At 40.4% G+C, this 22481-nt stretch overlaps 1 protein-coding gene across 5 annotated transcripts; it reads right to left on the bottom strand.

The window, feature by feature from the left end:
• Nucleotides 1-3085: 3085 nt before the first annotated feature.
• On the bottom strand, nt 3086-20900 carry FAM53C (family with sequence similarity 53 member C). Of its 5 annotated transcripts, XM_060765698.2 has the most exons (5): nt 20441-20768; nt 13380-13632; nt 8307-8364; nt 4671-5398; nt 3086-3526 (listed from the first exon to the last, which is right to left on the bottom strand). In XM_060765698.2, the coding sequence occupies exons 2-5, from the start codon at nt 13455-13457 to the stop codon at nt 3251-3253; spliced, it is 1140 nt and encodes a 379-aa protein (XP_060621681.2). In that variant the 5' UTR covers nt 13458-13632; nt 20441-20768; the 3' UTR covers nt 3086-3250. The 5 variants fall into 5 exon arrangements, with proteins under 5 accessions (XP_060621681.2, XP_060621678.2, XP_060621677.2 ...); XM_060765695.2 differs by lacking the exons at nt 8307-8364; nt 20441-20768 and adding an exon at nt 20776-20900; XM_060765694.2 differs by lacking the exon at nt 8307-8364.
• Between the last annotated feature and the right edge of the window lie 1581 nt (nt 20901-22481).

Below are 22481 nucleotides of genomic sequence, written 5' to 3' on the forward strand. Positions count from 1 at the left end.
GGCCTCCGCGCTCTCTTGGAGCCTCTCCTTGGGAAGGGTTTGGGGCAGACACGCCCTAGGTGGAGGGCACCCTCTTGGCACGGCACCGCATTTGGGTGACTCACGTGTTAGCCTTGTTTCTGGGTATGTTTGGCCTGTTGACACTACCCCCCCCCCCGCAAAATCAGGTTCAGGTTTGTGAGATACAGAGCACATGCCATCTACCAGTCGCCATCCGCTCGCCCACAAAAAATCGTGATAACCATATCTAAGGGCCCTTCCACACAGTCCTATAACCCAGAATATCAAGGCAAAAAAATCCCACAGTATCTGCTTTGAACTGACTCCACACTGCCATCTATTTCAGTTCAAAGCAGATACTGTGGGTTTTATTTATGCTGTATGGAAGGGGCCAAAGAAACTACAAGAAAGGAGATTCCATCTGAACATTAGGAAGAACTTCCTGATTGTGAGAGCCGTTCAGCAGTGGAACTCTCTTCTTTGGAAGCTTTTAAACAGAGGCTGGATGGCCATCTGTCAGGGAAGCTTTGAATGCAATTTTCCTGCTTCTTGGCAGGGGGTTGGACTGGATGGCCCATGAGGTCTCTTCCAACTCTATGATTCCATGTTGTGGTCCATCCAATGCAATTTTCTGAATCAACCCCCCGCCCCCCAAATGCCTAAAAACCCAATATCACGAAAAATATTGAATCTTCCCTGTTCTCCTCACCACTGTTTTAATACTGTGTGATCTGTTATCTCCTTGGGAACAGAGCAATGACCAATCTTAATAAAATAGTGAAGAGTAGAGACATCACACTGGCAACCAAGATCCACATAGTTAAAGCAATGGCATTCCCCATAGGAATCTATGGATGTGAGAGCTGGACCATAAGGAAGGCTGATAAGACGCTTTTGAACTGTGGCATTGGAGGGAAATTCTGAGAGCGCCTTGGATCAGAAGATCAAACCAGTCCGTACTCCAGAAAATAATGCCTGGCTATTCACAGGAGGGAAGGATATTAGAGGCAAAGATGAAGCACTTTGGCCACATAATGAGAAGACAGGAAAGCTTGGAGAAGATAAGCATGCTGGGGAAAATGGAAGGAAAAAGGAAGAGGGACCGACCAAGGACAAGATGGATGGATGGTATCCTTAAAGTGACTGGCTTGACCTTGAAGGAGCTGGGGGTGGGAGCTCTGGCGTGGGCTGGTCCATGTGGTCACAAAGAGTTGGAAGTGACTGAACGAATAAACAACAATCTTATCATTGTCTTCATGGGTTTTATTACTGAATGTTGTTTTATTTATTTGGAATTTAGTCTGTTGTTGTATTTTATGGCATTGAATGTTTGTCTTTTATGTTGTGAACCGCCCTGAGTCCCTATGGGGAGATAGGGCAGGATAGAAATAAAGTTTTATTTACACAGCTGTGTTGTTCTGTGGAGCAACATAATTGTACTTTTAAAATCCTGTTTTCATACTTTTGCTGTACCTACATGGTTGTGTTGTTCTCCTGCAGAGCAAAATAATGGCACTTTTAAAATCCTGCAGCAAGGTATATGTTATTCAAAAGTATGAAAAGGTTGCAGCTCCCTACTGTGAGTAGCTTGTTCTGGCTGAGAAGTTCCACCTGTTAGATTTCTGCCTCCTGCACAGGCTTTTAAAGGAGTGTGGTTTCTCAATTGAAGAACCATATTATATCTTGTGTCTTTTAATTAAAATTGTCTTTTCTTGTTGCTAGCAAAATATATGGGTTGCAGCACTACTGACAAGTAACTACATCAGAACAGGAACCACAATTAGATGGGGAAATTACCTTAAGCTCTACAAGAACAGCTGGCATTGGAAGTAGTCTCGCCATGACAGAAAGCTCCTTGCCAACTCCTGTGTGTAAGCAGTTGGGACACCTTTTTCTGGCAATAGAAGTAGCTTTCCCTTTATCGCCACTAGTCCACGCTGCTCCAAAAAGTGCCTTATACCAGCACATGGTGTTTATGCGCCTTCAACTTACATAAATCTTACACTGGAACATTATGTTGTCTTAAGTTGTGAAAAGTTTTAGTCCTTAAATGGGTGGAGATCAGGGAGGCCTCCAGATATTGAACTGAAACTCCCACAAGCCCTCAGCACATGGTGAGACATGCTGAAAGCTGCAGTTTAATATCCAGAGAACACCTGATTGCCTTCTTTGCCATGGGATAAAATTAAGCTTTACATCAGGGATGTGGAAAAGAATGCTACGTGACATCTTTAAGACTGTTTTTCTAGGCTTCAAGCTCTTCAGTTTGCCTATTTTCTGCCAAAACACATACAAATTGCTTCTTTGAGAAGCTCAAGATACATTGCATGTTTTAAATAGGCTGTAATGCTCACTGCACAGTAAGACATAAGAATACAAATTCTAGCCACCTGTTTTCTCTGGCTTCTTCCACACAGCTGTATAAAATCCACATTGCACTGGATTATATGACAGCATGGACTCAGATAACCCAGTTCAAAACAGATATTGTGGATTATTTGCCTTGACATTCTGGGTTATATGGCTGTGTGGAAGGGCCCTGTGTTTTGGCACTCTAGGTAACTCCCAAAGGCTCCTAGGAGGAAACGACTGTTCTAGAGACCCACTGCGGGTACCCACCTTGGGCTTTATGTTCTGCCATTGGACATCACTTGAATTAGGAAGGAAAATACAGAAAATTACACCTATAATTTTTAGCTTTTACACTTGTCACTGTCTTTGTCCTCCATCTTGGCTACTGTTTCTTTGTAACAAATCACAAGGAAGCAGATTTATTCGGCAAGCAAAATAATCTGGTAGGTGGAAGACCATAATTATTTCAAAATATGACCACAGGATTTCTCCAACTCTACCCACTTCACTTTTTTCCATCCAGAGATGCTTATTACCTCACACTAGTCTTATCCTTATATGCAGGATTCGATCTCGAATGTGGTCCTTGCAGAATTTTACTCTTTCTGAGCTTCAGAGATTGGATCACATGAGACACTTGCCAAGATAGGTATAATGACTGCTGTCAAAGTTCTAGTTCTCTACACCTTTTGGCAGTGCTCGACCATCCCATCAAGAGACACACCACACCCAGCAATTTCTTTTCTTTTTTAATACAAAAGAAACAAGCAGACAAAACCCCATTGGTCCCACCGCCACTTTCCCCTTATCCCCACCCTAATCCCTCGGCCCTCATCCAGGAGTGCAGCCATGTCCCGCTGCCAGTCCCAAGTCCGTTTTTCAAAAAGACATCCAACCCCTAGTTCTCCTCAATCAATGTTAGATCCAGGTCACTAAAGTCTGGCTGGAAAAGTGTTCTTTTGCTTGCTAAATTCCAGTTTAGTTGCCTTGCTGCTCGTACTGCCGATTCCTCTTCCTCCTCGTCCTCTTCTTCACTTTCACTAAGCACCTGGATGCAATTGCTGAGGGGACTGCATGGAGCTGACGGTGCTTGTGGACTGCAGTCCAAGAGCCATGATGGATAGCCACTTTCTTCAGATTTGTCTAACTGACAGGCGCCTCCTGCAAATGGTTTCTATAATTTAAAAAAGTATATATTAAAGAAATGTATATACCAACACACCTTTCCTCCATGCCCCTTTAGTTGTAATAAGAGTTCATAGCCATAACCATGTTTGTGACTGTTTGTACTAGAACACCTTTAGCTGGAGTTTCTGTCATTGCCGGCTCACTTACTTTCCTTCTGGAGAGAAATCAACCATAGATTCTTAAGCTGTGGAAAGGAGAAGACCTGAATTATCAGAACACAAACCTGACTTTTCAAAACCTGCTTTAATTACAGAGTTCAGGTGCCAAGCATGGGTTGGTACTGCTGAACGACTATCCTAGGAAAGCCTTCCTAAATCACTTATAGTTTGACATAACCTGTTTCTCCAATGTCATCGAACTTTTCCCATCGTGACATTATCTGTGTTCTAAGACAACTGCAATTGAGTCCCTCTAACAGTATCATTTGTGTATGCTGTGCACAATACTTTGGTAATGATTACACTATGTTTCTAGTATTATTTCCTTTGTCCCACACAAAAGAAGAAAAGCACTGACAACAACGGATAGTATCTCTGTAATGGGTGCTCAACTGAACAATTTCCACCCCTAATTCCAGTGTGGATTAAGAAGGCTTGAAATGCCTGCTGGATATTCTAGTAGTTATTAAACACCTGCTGTTCCAACTGTGCACCCTATAGTTAATGAGGGCATATACAACAGTAGTTTCAGATATAAACTGGCAATACAAGTGCAGAAGCCCCCAAAGCAGGATCTATGTCATTTCTAAGTTATGTATGACAACTGGCCCAATGTTTCTAACAAATAATTGTTGAATTGTGTTCAAAGGATTTCATGCACAGAAATCAATGTGACTCCCAATGTTCTTCCTCAATGTATTACTGTCCCTTTGAACCATCCCATAGAAAAAAAATGCAAATACTACTTAATGGCAGCGGTTAAGAAAATAAAGCCTTTTGATACACAAATCCTTTGCTGTATTTCAGCTACTGAGTTTTTGCGTCTCAATCCTATCAAAGGTCGTAAGAAAGGAGAAATTATTGAATAATGATTTCTCCTTTCTTACGACCTTCAATGGTATAGGCTTTAGCTTCAGACACGTGAGCAAAACTGATAAATTAGATGGGGATAGCATCCATTTCCTTTCCTACCTGATTCATCTTGTAGAAATCAAGCGAGGGCCTGTGCCACCTCACATCCTCATCATGGCGCCGCTTAAGACCACACTTCCTGGTGTCCAAGTCACAAGGCTGGGAGCGGCTGCGAGGGAGGCTATGCTGGTGTCGAAGCAGCTCTGGTGTGGAGGTGGTAGAGCTTTGTGGGGAGGGCAAAAATCTGACAGGTGATAGGGAGAAACGTCGTTGCAGAGGATAGGGCTGCAAAGACTCTCCAGTCTCCCATGGTACACTTGCTGGCGATTCTCGGGAGAGGGCCAAACTGAAGAAAGGTGGACTCCTCCCACCACTAGCACCATCTTGAACGCCCTGATGAGAGGCACTGGGGGCAGGGTTGAAGCAAAGTCTGTTGGCTCCCTGGGCTACAGTCTGGGGCTGCACTGCCAAAGTGTCCCCTCCAGTATTGTCCCGACGTTTGATGTGAGTCCATACTTTGGACCCCAGGGGCCTCCAGACAGCTTGCCATCGGGAGAGGTCTTCGGGCACTGAGAGGGAACGACAGTGTCTTTTGGTGGGGGGCACAGAAGCCTTTTCTGAACCTAGTGAATTGGTGGCCAGTGTTTGAGGTGCAAGTCTGTTCTGAGGACTGTCGTCTGGGCCACAGGAGGGCAATGGAAGGCTCAAGCTGGAGTGTTGGTATAGACCCGTGTTGTCCTGAAGATGGATCTTTGGACAGGGAGTCAGATCCCTCCATGAAGCTCCCTCTGGAAGAAATATCACAAGACAGGTAATGTAAAACAAGAATTCCAATTACTACACAGATCCGCATTCCAGATACCCAATCATAGCCTTTGACATACGAATAATCAGCATTCCTATCTAGCCTTTTATTAAAATGGCACCATGTTGGAAGTATTTCCCCCCCACAGTATCAAATTATTTTTAATACGTTTTATTCTGAATTGTAGACCAACATCAACCAACAAAACAGTAAAAAATATTTTCAGACAGTGGGTCTAGCTTGTTAATTCATTCAGATGCAGTCATAACTTTTCTTTATTTTAACTCAGTGTAATTATGATCCAGTAATATCTATTTTGCACCATTCTCAAGTAATAAAGAAACCAAAGTGACAAGTTTATTCCTCACACCAGTACTTCCCATTCCCCCACTCCTTCGCCAATCCTTTATTTTATAACTATATTCTATTTCTTCTAGCATGTATAAGAGAACTCTGCATGGTTATCTTATACTAGAAAGCATTTATGGATCAGAAAAAAAGAATAAATCTAGCAGATATAGGAAATTTTTGTTTCATTGTTATATCCTAGTTACAGCAGGGGCAATCTGCCACGAGCAGGGAGAGTAAGACAAGATTTTATCTCAACTGATGAAGTAAGCTAGAGGAACAAACTAACTGAACAACTCAGAACATATATTAAATAACTAATAAAAAAGTGAATAATTGTTGGAGAATTAAACCTTCCTGCTTCTTTCAAGTATTTCCATGTTTGGTATCGCTTAAAATTTAACACTGTTTTTCATGCACCCGTATTCTTAACATGCATAACGTAGCAGTTGAAGATGCATATCTCTGTTCAACACATTGTAAGACCTCCTAGCCAGCCCCCCTCCCAATTGTAGTTTCAGAAGGGCAATTCAAGAAATAGGTCTATGCTTCAACATTGCTATTCTCCTAAGGAAACTTTTAATTTAATGAAATGGTTCTAAGATTTATTTTCCTATCTCTTTGAACTGCTACACAAACAGCCAAAGCTAATGGTGATAATCATCAAATCAGAGTGCCATCAATCCAAAATACATGTAGTTCTAGAATAAGTCCAGAGAAGATGCCCTGAATTCCCTTCAGAAGCTGTTTATATTCACTAATTGCATAATAAGGCATTCAAAAAATGGCAACATGGAAATGGATATTTCTTCGAAAATGAGATGCGTTGAAAGATTGGTGAATGGAAATAACCGGATCACTGCAGAAGCCAAAAACAAGCATGCCACATTAACAAAGAGAAAGGAAGAGAAACACAATACCATGCCTTCAGACAAGACAAAAAAAAGTTCATTTCCCTGTAAACTTGTAAGTCAAATACTCCAACAGCCAACTTGTAAAGCTCAGCCATATTACCCTGTGAACTCACAACAAGAACTTTTAAGTACTAGTGAGTTTATTGGGGCATACTTTCTTAGGCCTGAAGTTAGTAGCCTAACATGTACAATCTATTCCTTTAGCTTTTATCTCTGAGATACAGATTCTTTTTCTCAAATGCATTTCTATATACACCAAGGGTAGGCAAAGAGCAAAGCCCTTCCAGATGTAGTTGGACAGCAACTCTCATCAGCCTTAGTTAACACAGCCAATTTAGTGACAAATGCTAAGAACTACAGTTCAATAGCTTCTAATAAGTTTATTAAGCCACTCTGTGAATTTGTTTTAAGAACAGGATACAAATTCTATAATAAAAGAATAAACAAACTGTTGCTTCTTGCTATATGATTTAGATTAAACAAGCACCCGCTTTCCACATACTTCCACTACTCTGCGCATTTATTAAATGAGAAAGCATTAAAACAGAAATATTTAAAAAACATTCTAATTCTAACTCTTAGAGGAGTCATCATCAAGATGCTGGACGACATATGGCTGTAACACAAGTGACCAGAATGGTTGCAGGAATGACTCATCCAGGGAAAGAACTCCCCCCACCCCCCGCTTTTGTACAAAAATATGCCTAAAAAGAGATTGCAAATATACACTTATTGTATGTGGAATCTATTCTATTCCAAGCTTGCTATCATGAACATTAAGAGCTGCTAAGGATTCCAGCAACCCAGTTTGATAGCTTAAGGTTATATGACACATAGCTGAGATTAACTATGTTCTAATATTCTATTTAAGTCAACAAAACAAGAACCAATAGCGCTGTCGATTTTAAATTTAAGGTTATTTTTCTTATTCACTTAGCCCCTGCTTCCATGCAGAATCAATCTCATCCATAGATCAAGCGATCATATTTAATTTTTTTATCACAGTTTTAAATTCTTTATTCCATCAATATAATTCTCCTAGTATAGAACCGTTTTTATCAAGTGCTAATTTTAGCAAGAACTACTATTTATGTGAAAGAATTTATTGTAATATATCCAATCATGTATGTATCATGTTGTCATAGGGATCACTGGACAGAACTACTACAAACCAAACTGCCTTGGAAGAAAAAGTGACAGTGATAGCAGTCATTCAAGAAATTGATTTTTTAAAAATCAGAACATCAGTGAGGCTTCTTTTTAGGCTACTAAATAAAACAATGTTTCTTGTCTTCTTTTTTAAAAAAACCTTTTTTGCTCCCTTCCTCAGAACAATAAGAGTTATTTCAGTGAAAACAATGGCTCTCATTTACTGAGACACCATTCCTGCCTTTAGCTTTAATTCTGGCAAATCGTCATTAAAACAAACCAAAGACTGACAGATTTGCATCAAGTTTTCACTTAATATCAGAGATGGGATCACATAATACATGACTTCCAGAAGAACTGGGAAGCAGACTAATCTTATTAACAGTGTGCTGTACATAGAGAACATCAAGACTTAAAATGACAGACATAAGAGAAATGGATGTAGGCACAAAAAGTGGAAGTCCAGCCAGACGCTCTTACCAGGCGCTATCTGGAAGGGGCTGCCACAGCTGGCCACATCAGCATGATCAGGCAAAGGCTAGGGAGGGAAACACAAGGAGTCACCACATCACAGCAATCAGCATCTCATAAGTGCCTCTGGCTCTGTAATTCCCACCATGTAGCCTATCACGATATTCTGTCAATATTGAGATATTCTATTCAATCGGAATTCCTACAACACTCTCAACTACCCGTCCACCCCCTCACTGCAAAATAACTAAACTTTACCCATAGGACAAGTTCCTAGTTCTTTTGTTCTATTGTTAAAACCACAGCTGGGAAAAGGGAAGCTAGTCAAACAGAGACTCTTAATTTTCTCTGGCTTGCCTAGTATTCTTTGCATTGTGCTGTCCTCAGATTCATTCAGAAGCCATCATCTGTAGAGGCTCTGCACTTCTTTAAACTTTACCTTAGTGCTGTCTGTACTAGACTTAATATTAAAAGCCTAAGGCTGTTTTACTTCCATCAGAAGAGTGTGAAAAGGCAGACCAAGAAATTAGAATTCTTGTTTATGGCCACAGAACCAAGCTGACTCCCTTCACACTCATTTGATGGCAGGTAAGGACCACATTTTCCATTATCTATATACCAGCTCTCTGAATATAATGAAGGACAGCAAAACATTAGATACAATAAGCCATAACAAGACCCATCTCTATTACCCAGAGCAGTGGTTCTCAACCTGTGGGTCCCCAGATGAAGTTAGACAGGCGCCCTCCTTGTTGGCCTTTCGGAGAGGCCTGAAAACATGGCTCTTCGAGCAGGCCTTTAACTGAGAGTATCTTGAACGACACTGGAATGGACTAGGATTATGAAATTGGCTATGACCCCAGGACACGACGAAGCGGATTTTTTAGTATAAGTATATGTTATGTTGTATTGTCTGGTCTGTATTGTCTAGATTTATTGTACTCTGTCCTTTTTGTTGCTGTTCACCGCCCCGAGTCGCCCTCGGGCTGAGAGGGGCGGTCAATAAATGCAATAAATAAATAAATAAATAAATAAATGTTTTGGCCTTCAACTCCCAGAAATCCTAACAACTGATAATCTGGCTGGGATTTCTGGGAGTTGTAGGCCAAAACACCTGGGGACCCACAGGTTGAGAACCACTGACCCACAGGAATAAACGGACATTTACTCTCAACCTGATCCCGCTTGATAATAAAAGGCAAGACACACAGAACTAAAATCTCAAGGGCACTGAAAAAGTTATGGGAATAGTGCATTCTTGCCATATTCTCTCCACCACCCTTCTAATGCTTTGCTTCCAGTAATGCAGATACAGCAATATGTATGCATTTATCCAGGGTATAAAATTTACAGGGTTGAAGAGAAGTCCCTTTCCACTCCACATAACTGGCTCTCTACTACAGATCTTCATCTGCTCAAACAACATTATGCTCTTGATTGTACCTTCCCTGCAAAAGCTTCATTAGGCCACATCCCATTCTTGGAAGTCTACACCTCAGTGTTCAAACTTCTGTGTGGAAAAGATGAGTTCTGTTCCTGGCTGCACCTGCAGTGACTTTGTGCTGTTTAAACTTATTAATTCCAGGCACGTTCACCATGGACTCCAGACCTAAAAAGAATCAAGAAGCACATGCTTCATATTTTACTGCAACACTCTCCTTTTAAATTAAAATTTGATACAGGAGGACATTGTCTTTTGTTTTCCAAGTCAAGCCACCTCTCCTTAGGTTACAGAGATTGTTTATATTGGGAATCCTTTGTATTACTAACTCTTGAGTATTAAAAATATGGAGAAAGTACAGTTCCAGAAATGCTTTACATTTAATATAGCACCAGGGTGTTTAGGAAATAAGGAAAATCAGACAGAGGCACACAAGCAAAGGAGCAGGGGAGGAATTGGAAATTGCACGCCGATTCCCCTTCTGAAGATGGCATCAAAGTCTTTAAACAAGAACATGGTATTATAACACAATACAGAATCTGGGATTTGGAAGTATCAGTTGAGAACATGAAGCTTTCTACTGCAGTTTTTCAATTTTTACTGCAATACAAAGCCTGTATAATATTCTATGAAGCAAGGATACTACCAGCACCTTGATTCCTCCTCTCCCCCACACATGTTCATTCTCTTTTCATCCATTTCTGTAGAGAAAAGATACTAATTTGAACTCATTTGTTCAATAGAAAAATATGTGTTGGCCTCTAGTGTAATACACAAAGCTTAGGTATTTATGTAGTCAAATCATAGAAAGTCATTTCAAATCACATTTGTCCCAGACTGATCCATGACCAACCAAAATTTGCAAAGAGGCTTTTGAACAAAGATCAGCTTTATAAAAAGAGAGGGAAATAGATTATACCTATAGAAAAAAGGTAAAATATGTGGATACTCCTCTAATACGTATTTTGAAAAACAAACAATGGGGCTTCCCCAAATATTAGTGAGGGGGAGATGGGGTGAGTTTAGCAAAGACCTAGATCATTATGGCTTTAAATCATATTTTTAAATTATTATCTCTCATTGGTTTGCACTTCTGTCAAGTGGCTAAAGCTTAGAGAAGACAATTATGCTGGGGAAAAAGGAAGGAAAAAGGAAGAGGGGCTGACCAAAGGCAAGATGGATTGATGGCATTTTTAAAGTGACTGGATTGACACTGAAGGAACTGGGGGTGGTGACGGCCGACAGGAAGCTCTGGAGTGGGCTGGTCCATGAGGTCACGAAGAATCGGAAACGACTGAACGAATGAACAACAAGTGGCTAATATATCTGGAAAAAAATCCTCCCAATCCTGTCAGAGTGTTAGAACATAGTTGCAAACTAAGAAGGCCAGTCATATGATTTCTCATTTGCCTGCAGCAAGCTGCAACAGTTCCCAGGTGAGTGCAGTCCCCAAGATGCAAATACTACTTCCCTCTCCTTTTAGACTCTTAAACCTGTAGGGACAGAAGATCTTACTTCTGAACTTTCTAATCTGCTTTAGAAGTCATTTAGGCGACATGTGGGTTGAGAACTCTAAATAAACTACACCAATACATTGTTTCTACTGCAATTATACATCTCAATGCATGAAATCACTGAACCACAGCATGGATAGCTATCTCACTCTTACTCTTCCAGCAAGAGACAGACACTTTTTGCCAGCAGGATGCCAGATAAGCCATATATAAGCCTCAATATACAAAAAGGGCTGCACACACCACATCCTTTCTTAAATTGAAAGGACTACTGCGACCAACTCCAGAAGTGCACCACATAAGTACAACTGCCACAGCACTACTCTTGGTTAAACAGAGTGTCCTGCTATGGAAACTACACACATGGGAGTCACTTTGTTATATAAATGCAACATCATTCTTGAAGAGGAACAGGCTGCAGCAACTATCACAAGGGTGGAGTAAGAGTAGCAACAGGAGGTGTGCAACCTTCCCTTGATTAATTATTTACAATGTTGAAGTACATGTATGCATATTTTTCTATTTTTCTAATTTATTCCAATCATGAAGTCTGGATTTTCTGGTAGCAGAACAGGATAATCCAAGCTGATGCCTCAAGCTGAACACCTGCTAATATCATGGGCTCTTATGTGATCCAAATAAATCAAGAATCGATTTTCACTTATCATCTGATGCTTTTCTTCTGCAAATACCATAGTCTCAAGCACTTTGGGTCATCAGCTGTCAACACCATCAGCTTTCACTCTTGCTATCTTTTACTAAATTCAAATGGCTTTCTCCACCAGTGTAACCTAATATTACTGTGTTGAAGTAGTGAAATGACATTCAGTTCAAAACTTTTGTTTTTTAGTAGCTAGACAGAAGGCATAAAGATTCTGATAAGCAGAATATAGTGGTAATATCATTCTTCTTTACGTCCTTAGCATTTGGAAGTCATTAATACTATATAACACCTCTAAAAATCTAAGTTCTGCATGTTGTCACTGTGTGCCAACTATAAGCCTACTTGTTTACCATAACAGATATTATCATGTGAAAATTAGTCCTATATATTGAGTTAGGCGTGATCATCTTGGACACTGAACAGGGTTGCCAATGATGATCACAGCTGAGTTTTTATAGTCAGCCCTCCACATTTGCTGGGATTTAAGGTGCAGGACCTCAATAAAAGTGGAAAAAACACAAATAAAGGACAGTATTTTTTAAAAAATCATTTCTATTAATCTCTAGATTCTCTAGTGCATGCATGGGCAAACGTCAGTCCTCCAGGTGTTTTGAACTTCAACTCCCAGAAATCTCAGCCAGCTTACCAGCTGTTAAGAATTGTGGGAGTTAAAGTCCAAAACACCAGGAGGGCCAAAGTTTTCCCATGCCTACTCTAGTGTGACTGTGGCACACTAGAATGTGGCAGCTTCCATTGAAGGTTAACAAGAGTTGTGCTGGAGGACCTAGAGATTCCAACAGGAGTATCCCATCTAAGAATCTCTAGGTCTTCCAGAACAATTATATAATAAGCATCTGGCTCATAATGACCACAGAATACTAAAGAGGCCGCATTAAACAAAATTGTGATCAATCCAATCTTTAAAAGTTAAACCTGCAAATGTAGAGGGCTTTTCTTTTCAAAGTGCAAGAAGAATCTATAGAAGGTATTGGTAGCTAGGTAGAAAACAAAACACATGAAGCACAAAGAATTGTATCTACAGTACATCCACTCTGTTCCAACAGTCTACTATGCTTCAGATTATGAACAAATGTAAGAGAATCCGAAGAATTCCTCTGGCTCACACAAAGGGCGTGCACTCGCTCAGGAGGTTGCTTTAAAAAAACACAGAAGGTTTTTGAACAGAAAGCCCCATGTTATATCATAAATCTCTTTTTAAAGCTTCTCTGTTTCAAAAGCACTTTATCATACAGCATGAGGAGGAGGTTGATCAAGGGTTGGGGGGGACGGGGACACTTGCCCTTTAAAAGTTCATAGAATTAGTATCACAGTTCTTTGCATTTTGGCCATAAATAACAGCACTGTCCCAGTCATTCCATGCTTTCATTAACTAAATCAAGACATCTCAAAATAAAAGTAAACAATACTTTGATTGAAGGCTTGACTGGCAAGGCAAATCTTACCAGACTGATGCTGAAGGATGTGCATTTCAATGCATCTAGGCTCTGTTTCTGTAGCTGCTCAGTTATCAGAGTGATCATGGCTTCTTGTGGAGGCCAGGTATTAGAACCTTTGAGACTCCAGCTCCTGCCACCATTCCGCCTCCCTCAGCAACTCCAGTTGTGTTCAAGCATCATCATTACCATCAACTACTGCATCTGCTAAGTTGTAGTCTTCATCACAAACTAGCCATACTCCATGTCATACTCAAGGACCCTGCAAAAGATATTAATATTAATATTGGGTATATCATACACTTTGCCTGTTCTATCCAGATGCATTCCTCAAAAACTGGAAATATTTAGTGATTTCTTTCCTTACCCATGTCTGTAACATGCAGTGATTAGGGAAAGTCTATGTTCATTCTCTCTTGTATTGCCTAAACTCACAAGCTACATATATTTTAGTATTGGGGGAAGACAGATGCGAGTTAAAACAAACTTCAGCTGCTGGCACGAATAGCTTGGCCAGTTTCCACATCCACAACATTCATTTCTCCATGGCTATAAAAAGCAAGGACCCGTTTACAAATTGACCTGAAATACTACCAACCCAGATGGTATTTTTAAAATGCATTTATGATTACATTCTAGGAACAACCAGGTAGCATATATGGCTCCTCCTCAAATATATTCGTATAAATAAATTGTGAGGTACATTCATTGAGGTGTGAGAAGAGTTTTGGCTTCCAGATGTTGCTGACTACAATTCTCTAGTCAGCATAGCCAATGTTGAAAGACAATGGAAGTTGCGGTCCATCATGTGGCGATCCAGATGTGCTCCATTCCTAACTTAGCAGCTAATGACTGGCCCATAGCCAGGTTTGTTTCTTGGATATATGAAGATCTGAACACAGGCTTCTGGCACTGAAGCGTCCAATCTACAGTTGTCCTTACATTTGCAATTTTGACCTTTGCAGACTTGATTTCATTTGTAGATTTGATTACAAATGTTATCTATATACATCTCTAGATTTTCCAGTGCGACTTTATAATCAATTTTGCCCAGTCATTCCGGAGGTCATAGACATCTGTATAGAGACCACTTCCCTAGGAATCTCTAATGCAATTCTGTGGTCAGCTTCCCAGGGACATTAACCACAGAGTCCTGCTGGAAGTCTCATATTCCTAGAGAGGTATTCTCTCAGGTAACCTCTCCCCCACGTTTTTATTTGTGGTTTTTCAATTTCACAGGGGACCTGTGTCCCTAACCCCAGCAAATGGGGGAGGGGGGCTGACTGTATTACACTGACCCACTCTTGACTTTTTCTGCATCTTTATTTCAGCATGTCCACAAAATCCCAAGGATGCTAGTTCTTATTGTTGCAGTGAAAATGTAAGAATGAAGAATCAAATCTCAGTTTTTGCCCTTTGATTTCTTGAAATAACCTGGGACTAGTTGCTCCTTCCGGCATTCTTCATTCTCTAACTACACGAAGACCTCAGTCTATAGTTTTAAATCACAGAAAAAGGGATAATGCTCTAATATTAGGAAAAAAAGATTTGTAAGCAAAACTAGTTCCATAAGCTATTTGACTTATCAACAGTGTCTAACTCACTTTATCTAATATTACACTATCATCCCAAATCAATATAACAGAATTCATAAGACCAATTAGAAACTATATTTTTATTTGTCTAACACCTTTATTCCACCTTGACATTATGCTCTTGATGGGAATAACTAGTCCATAATGTTACACTGTGCTAAGTTCAGCACTCTGGGATGATGTATTTCCAAGATAAATGACTTACTATAAATGATTACATTGCTGTGAACATCTCTCATTTTATATAAGATAGTAGGAATATCTCCTACATTGTCTTACGAGAGGTTGTGAAACACCATCTCACTGTGTTTTTGATGCTAGTAAGGGTCATTTGAATGCTGGTTTAAAGAGTCAGCAAAATACAAACGAAAGAGATCCAATTATGTAAATCATTTTTGTTTAGGAAAAAGCAAAATGGCATGTACAATTACTTATATAGTATTTTCGTTATGTGGAGAATATAATCTTAAACCTTGCCTCTACCTGGGAGTAAACCCCAGTGAACTCAGGGGAATTCTCAGTTGAAATGCAAAGAATTGGACTGTGAGTGATTTTTAGTAAGTTATTAGATGTATCTACTCAGAAGGCACTCCCAGTATGTTCAATAGGGTTTACTGTCAATTTACTGTTGATATATACCTACACATACAGATATAAAGATACTTTGCTATCTCCAAATAGTAGAAGAAATGGCTCTAAATCTCCCAGATAAAAATAATAAGGGACACCTATGAGAAGAGTTCAACAAAGTGAAGGAGAGACAATATATAAAGATCCATATTCTCTTTGATTCAGATAAATGTAACCAGCAGTCTTGTCCATCCAAGTCTTTGAACAGGAATTAAGAAATCTGGGAAAAGTCAAGCAGCTTGTTTCATTGTCATTGTGGCTACATGCCAAATGTCCTAAGTATTATATGACTCCTTTATTACTTAAAATCAGCATTTTTCTTTACACTGCGTATTTCTTATTCTCTAAGTCTTCCTTGATGTGCAGTTATGTTGCCTTCTGTAATAAAACCCCCTTTTGAAACAATTTATTATGCACAGAAGTTCTGTGCATTGCCACCCAGGTACAGGTCAAGATATAGGTTAGATTACAATTCAAAGTAAAAGATGCCAAAATATTCCAGAAATGGACAGTAATGTAAGATTCCAATGCCAGTTATATTTTATATGAAATGAAAAAAGGCATTAATTCAGATTTAGATTATTTTCCTACATTCATTACTTTTTTTTTACTCCTTCTCTCACTCTGCTCCCTTAGTCTTAGTTTGTAAACTTATTAGGGACAGATGCTTTTATTTAAAAGTATTACAGAATACAAGTTATATCTATATGTTGTCATAAAATTAGACAGCAAATATTAGTAATCCTATTTCTTTTTAATTATATGCACTTTTTACTCTATACCTTTATGATGATAGCCACAAAGAAATACAAATGCTTTATTGAGATTCCCATTACAAACCTAAGGCAAAAGCCCTATGCACATTTATTAAGGAGCACGTCCCATTGAAATCATTGGGGCTTAATTAGAAAATGATATATATGTGGGTGTGTGGGTGTGACTGAAGAAGTTTACTTTCATCACTTTGATTTTTAGCAATTTTGTCAGCAATTAATATTTCCTTTAGCATAGACTGTTATGTCAAAGACTCCTTCAGAATTTCTCTGGACTATATGCCCTCTAAACTCTGGTTGAGGCCAATTTGCCATCAACAACTTTCCCAAAATCCTTAATCCTAGTGAAGTTATCAAATAAAACAACAACAAGTATTAGATTTGCACCTGAAAGACAAAAGTTCAAGCACTTGCTCAGACATGAAGCCTACTGGGTGGCCTTGGATAAGGCAGTATCTCTCCACAACAATGTTAGTAACAAAATACTGATATAAAAGATGTACAATAAGCCACTAAGAACCCCTAGGATAGGGTCAAAATCTGGGGGGAAAACCAACACCAAATCTTGTGTGACACTGCAAAGTATCTTGTGGCTATTCTTCACTATTTCAATTTTTACTGAAGTTATTTTTGTCCACCCATTCCTGCTCTTTAGCAACTAGTAAAAAGATACTCGGATAGTAAACAAAAGACAAAATAAGGAGATTTATTTATGGTATTCACTTTGAATTCAGGAACGGCAAAATTTGTATTTATTTATTTATCATGCTAGAAGCAAATTGAAGATACAGTTATAATGTATTTAAAAACATGAACAAAGTTAAAAACTTGGCATTATACTAGATTTCCTTTGACCGGAAGCTGGCCACTTGGAGTGCCTCTGGTGTTACTGTGAGAAGGTCCTCCACTGTGCATGTGGCAGGGCTCAGATTGCATTGTATGTAAAATGATATGTAAAAGGTAAAGGTAGTCCCCTGACATTAAGTCCAGTCATGTCTGACTGGGGTGTGGTGCTCATCTCCATTTCTAAGCCGAAGAGCCAGCGTTGTCCGTAGACACCTCCAAGGTCATGTGGCCGGCATGACTGCATGGAGCGCTGTTATGTTATGTTATGTTATGTTATGTAGGTCTACTTATACAGAACTTTTCAGTGCCTACACAATTTAATAACTTACTGCATTGTGTTTTAATCTGTGTTTGTTTGGACTTCTCCATTTGTAAGCCACCCTGAGTCTCTTTGGGGAGATGGAGGCGGGGTATAAAAATAAAGTTATTATATTATTAATCTTATTTCTGTTTTATTGAAACCACTTTCTTCCTGTACCAGAAGCAAAGGGGGGTACAAATTGAATGAACAAGCACATAAATAGTACAGATTTTGCTTCTTCTCTCCTCTTTGTCTGAACAATTTGAAGCCACAGGCCTCTAGTAAGCTCAGTGAATCAGGCCACTTTAACATGACGCCTTTGCAATCCATTGACACAAAAGTGCGAGATTCCCCCCACCCCATTTTTGTTTAGGTCACAGCTGATTTCCTGCCCTATGTGATTTCTTCTATTCTTTTCCCCCTTGGACCATAAGTTCTTTCTTTTTTAAAATCATCTATATATTTATTATTATATTTAAGCAATGTAAGTATAATTATAAAATTTGTAAAGTCAGCCAATTCCTATCCTATGTGATCCCCCCCCCCCCTCCTTGGGCCATAAGTTCTTTATTTCTTTTTTTAAATTGTCTAAATAATAATAGTAATTATTATTATTATTATTATTATTATTATTATTATTATTATTTATGTGCTTCACCAACCACCACCACCCTCTGGATCTTTTTAAAAATTGTCTATACATTTGTTATTATTTTTCAGCGATACAGAAGCATCACAATATCTATAGTAAAGCCAGTCATTTCCTGCCCTATGTGATTTCCTCCCCTCCTTGTGACAGAAGTTTATAATTTCTTTTTAAATTGTCTATATATTATTATTATTTCTATGTAATGCCCCCCTCTCTCTTTGGGACAGAAGTTCATTGTTTCTTTTAAAATTTGTCTATACTATTATTATTATTAGAAACACAACAAGGTGAGTCCACAGCAGACAAGATCACTCTGCTGGCTGTTGAATTGGATCACATGTCCGACACTTCTCAAATGTTTAGGACTGTGTGATGTATCGGCGAATAATGTGTGCAGATCCCAGTAAGGTGGCCTTCTGCAGCTGGCAGATGGTAATTTTGTTGTTGTTATTATTATTATTTCTACATAATGCTCCCCTCACTCTTTGGGACAAGAGTTCATTATTTCTTTTTTAAATGGTCTGTATATTTATTATTATTACTATTTCTATGTAATGCCCCCCTCACGCCTTGGGTCAGAAGTTCATTATTTCTTATTATGTCTATATTATTTATTATTATTTCTATGTCTCCCCCCCTTACTCCTTGAGCTAAAGTTCATTATTTCTTTTTAAAAATGTCTATATATTTTTATTATTATTATTTCTATGTAATGACTCCCTCACTCCTTGGGTCAGAAGTTCATTATTTCTTTTTAAAATTGTTTTGTATGTAATCCCCCCCCCCCCCACTCCTTGGGCTAGAAGTTCATTATTTCTTTTTTTAATTGTCTCAATATATTTATTATTATTATTATTATTATTATTATTATTATTATTATTATTATTTCTATGTCATCTCTCCCTCACTCCTTGGGCTAAAGTTCATTATTTCTTTTAAAAAAATGTCATTATTATTTTATTATGTCTATGTCATCCCCCTCTCACTCCTTGGGCTAAAGTTCATCATTTTTAAAAAACTTGTCTATATTATTATTATTATTTCTATGTCATCCCCCCCCCTCACTCCTTGGGCTAGAAGTTCATTGTTTCTTTTTTTAAAAATGTCTATATATTTTTATTATTATTATTATTTCTATGTAATGACTCCCTCACTCCTTGAGTCAGAAGTTCATTATTTCTTTTAAAAATGGTCTATTATTATTATTATTATTATTATTTCTATGGCATCCCCTCCTCACTCCTTGGGCTAAAGTTCATCATTTCTTTTAAAAATGGTCTATATTATTATTATTATTATTTCTATGTCATACCCCCCCCCCCCCACTCCTTGGGTCAGAAGTGTCAGTGTGTGTCATTATTTCTTTTAAAAATTGTTTGTTGTTATTATTATTATTATTTCTATGTAATGACTCCCTCACTCCTTGGGTCAGAAGTTCATTATTTCTTTTTAAATTTTTCTATATTATTATTATTATTATTTCTATGCTATCTCCCCACTCCTTGGGTCAGAAGTTCTTTATTCATTTTTAACACTGCCTACATCTCTACTATGATCATTCCCAGCCATACATACACAGATATCACACCAGGCCGGTGGGTGCCCTGGTTGATTTCCTCCGCCTCCTTCCTCCTTCCTAGGCCTGAAGCGACCTCCACCTTCTCCCTCCCTCCCTCCCTCTTTGCGATGGCGAAGGCCGGGCCATGCAGGGCCATTAAACTCTGCTTTTAAGAATGGGTCCCATCAACCTAGTTTTAGAAATGCGCCCACAGGGGACGCAATGCCTAACAAAGCAGAGCCATCCCACCCTCCTCCTCCTGATGCTGCTGCTGCCTCTGAGGGAGCCACATTCCCCTTCTCTTGCTCGCTAGGCCCTCCCTCCTCCTCCTCCTGCCCAAATTCCCATACACACAGAGAGAGACACACACACAGGGAGAGGGAGGGAGGGCTATGCATGCGCTTCTACGAGCAAGACGAACCCCCCTCCCTTCCTTCTCTCCCTCCCTCCCTTCCATCGACCGAGTGGATCAAAAAAACACCATTTTACAAAAAGCAAAACAAAACCTCCGCAGCCTCACAGCGTCCCTCCCCTCCTCAGGCAAGCGGATGTCTATGCAAACCAGGCGCCTCACAAAGGCCCAGGCCAGGGTGACTCCCCCCCCCCTCCCTCGCGCTTTCTCCATCCCTCCCTCCATATCCACACACCTGGAACCACTACAAGCCCCCAATGCTTCCCTCCGTTCCTCCACACGGACGACACCTTCCCGAGTACCCACCGCGCCAGCTGCTGGAGGAGGAAGAAGGAAGAAGAGGAGGAGGAGGAGGCGGCGGCGTAACCGTCCTTCTCGCGGGGCCGCGGCCACAGCCGTCGCGCGCCCCCAACCGTCTTGCGGCGCCGACCCCTCCCTCCCTGCCCGCTACTAAACAGCACCGGGGCGAACCATTCGCGAGAGAGAGGAGGGGGGAGGGCCTTTCTGCTGGACTCCCCCCGCCTCACCGCTTCTCCTCTCCCTGCCTGCGCGCGCCCCCCTCCTCTCCCCTCCTTTCCTTTCCTCCAACCGGGTTAGGAGAGGATCGACCTGCTCCCGGGGCAGTCCACCAGGCTACGCACCCGGGGGGAGCAGCGCGCGCATCGTCTCCGCTCCCTCTCCGCCCCCCTTCCGGAGGGGAAATGGTCTGCCCGCAATGGTCCAACGGGGAGGCAAGCAAATAAGGAGGGACCGACACTTGTCTCTCTTCTCCCCCTCCCTCGTGGATCGTACCATCCGGCAAAGCACGATGGGGCGTGTAGTTCTGTGGGAACCTATGAAAGAATGGTGTTATTTCTTTCCTTCCCCCCCCCCTCCGGCCCAGTGGCTTCTCCCAGGTTCAAGTGCAGGCGGCCTCTTCCAGCAAAAGCATCCTGCTGCATTATATGCAATGAGGCATGGCTTTAAGGGGTGCCTCTCTCTCTCAGCATGTTCATTCTGTCTTTGCTGGAGTGTTTATTTCAGGCCTGGGCAAACTTGGGCCTTCCAGATGTTTTGGACTGCATTTATTCCTACAGTGTAGCCTGGGCCAACTTGGGTCCTCCAGATGTTTTGGACTGCAACTCCCACCATTCCTAATGGCCTCAGGCCCCTTCCTTTCCCCCCTCAGCCGCTTAAGCGGCTGAGGGGGGAAAGGAAGGGGCCTGAGGCCATTAGGAATGGTGGGAGTTGCAGTCCAAAACATCTGGAGGACCCAAGTTGGCCCAGGCCTGGTTTATTTGGACCTACCTAGATCAGAATATAACCCAAACCTATTCAACTTGTATGCAGAAAACACCATGCAACGTGCGGGCCTTGACAAATCCAAGGCTGGAATTAAAATTGCTGGAAGAAACATTAAGCACCTTAGTTATGTAGATGATACCGCAGCCTTTGACTGTGTGGATCATAATAAATTGTGGCAAGTTCTTGGTGGTATGGGCATACCAAATCACCTTATCTCTCTCCTGAGGAATCTGTATAAGGACCAAGTAGCAACAGTCAGAACTGACCATGGAACAACAGACTGGTTCAAGATTGGGAAAGGCGTACGGCAGGATTGTATAGTCTCACTCTACCTATTCAACTTGTATGCGATGAGTGGGGCTTGACAAATCCAAGGCTGGAATTAAAATTTCTGGAAGAAACATTAACAACCTTAGATATGCAGATGACACCACTTTGATGGCCGAAAGCGAGGAGGAGCTGAGGAGCCTTCTAATCAAAGTGAAAGAAGAATGTGCAAAAGCTGGGTTGCAGTTAAACATTTTTAAAAAATCCCAAGATTCTGGCAACCAGACTGATTGATAACTGGCAAAATAGAGGGAGAAAATGTGACAGGCTTTGAATTTCTATGTGCAAAGATTACTGCAGATGCAGACTGCAGCCAGGAAATCAGAAGATGTTTACTTCTTGGGGGAGAGCCATGACCAATCTTTATAAAATAGTGAAGAGTAGAGACATCACACTGGCAATGAAGATCCGCATAGTTAAAGCATTGGCATTTTCCGTAGTAACCTATGGATGTAAGAGCTGGACCACAGGGAAGGCTGAGCAAAGGACGATAGATGCTTTTGAACTGTGGTGTTGGAAGAAAGTTCTTCCTTGGACCGCAAGATGATCCAACCAGTCCATACTTCAGCTTTAAATCATTTTTATTATTGCACACTAACAATACATATCCACAACATTGAACACATATACCAAAATTAACCACGACAATTACAAATTAAAAAAATGTAAAAAGATACGGATAGACAGATAATGCTGACTCCTTATACAGCTGAGTATACAGTCCATACTTCAGGAA

This window comes from Anolis sagrei, chromosome 2 (genome assembly GCF_037176765.1).
Source record: "Anolis sagrei isolate rAnoSag1 chromosome 2, rAnoSag1.mat, whole genome shotgun sequence".
Classification (NCBI taxonomy): domain Eukaryota; kingdom Metazoa; phylum Chordata; class Lepidosauria; order Squamata; family Dactyloidae; genus Anolis; species Anolis sagrei.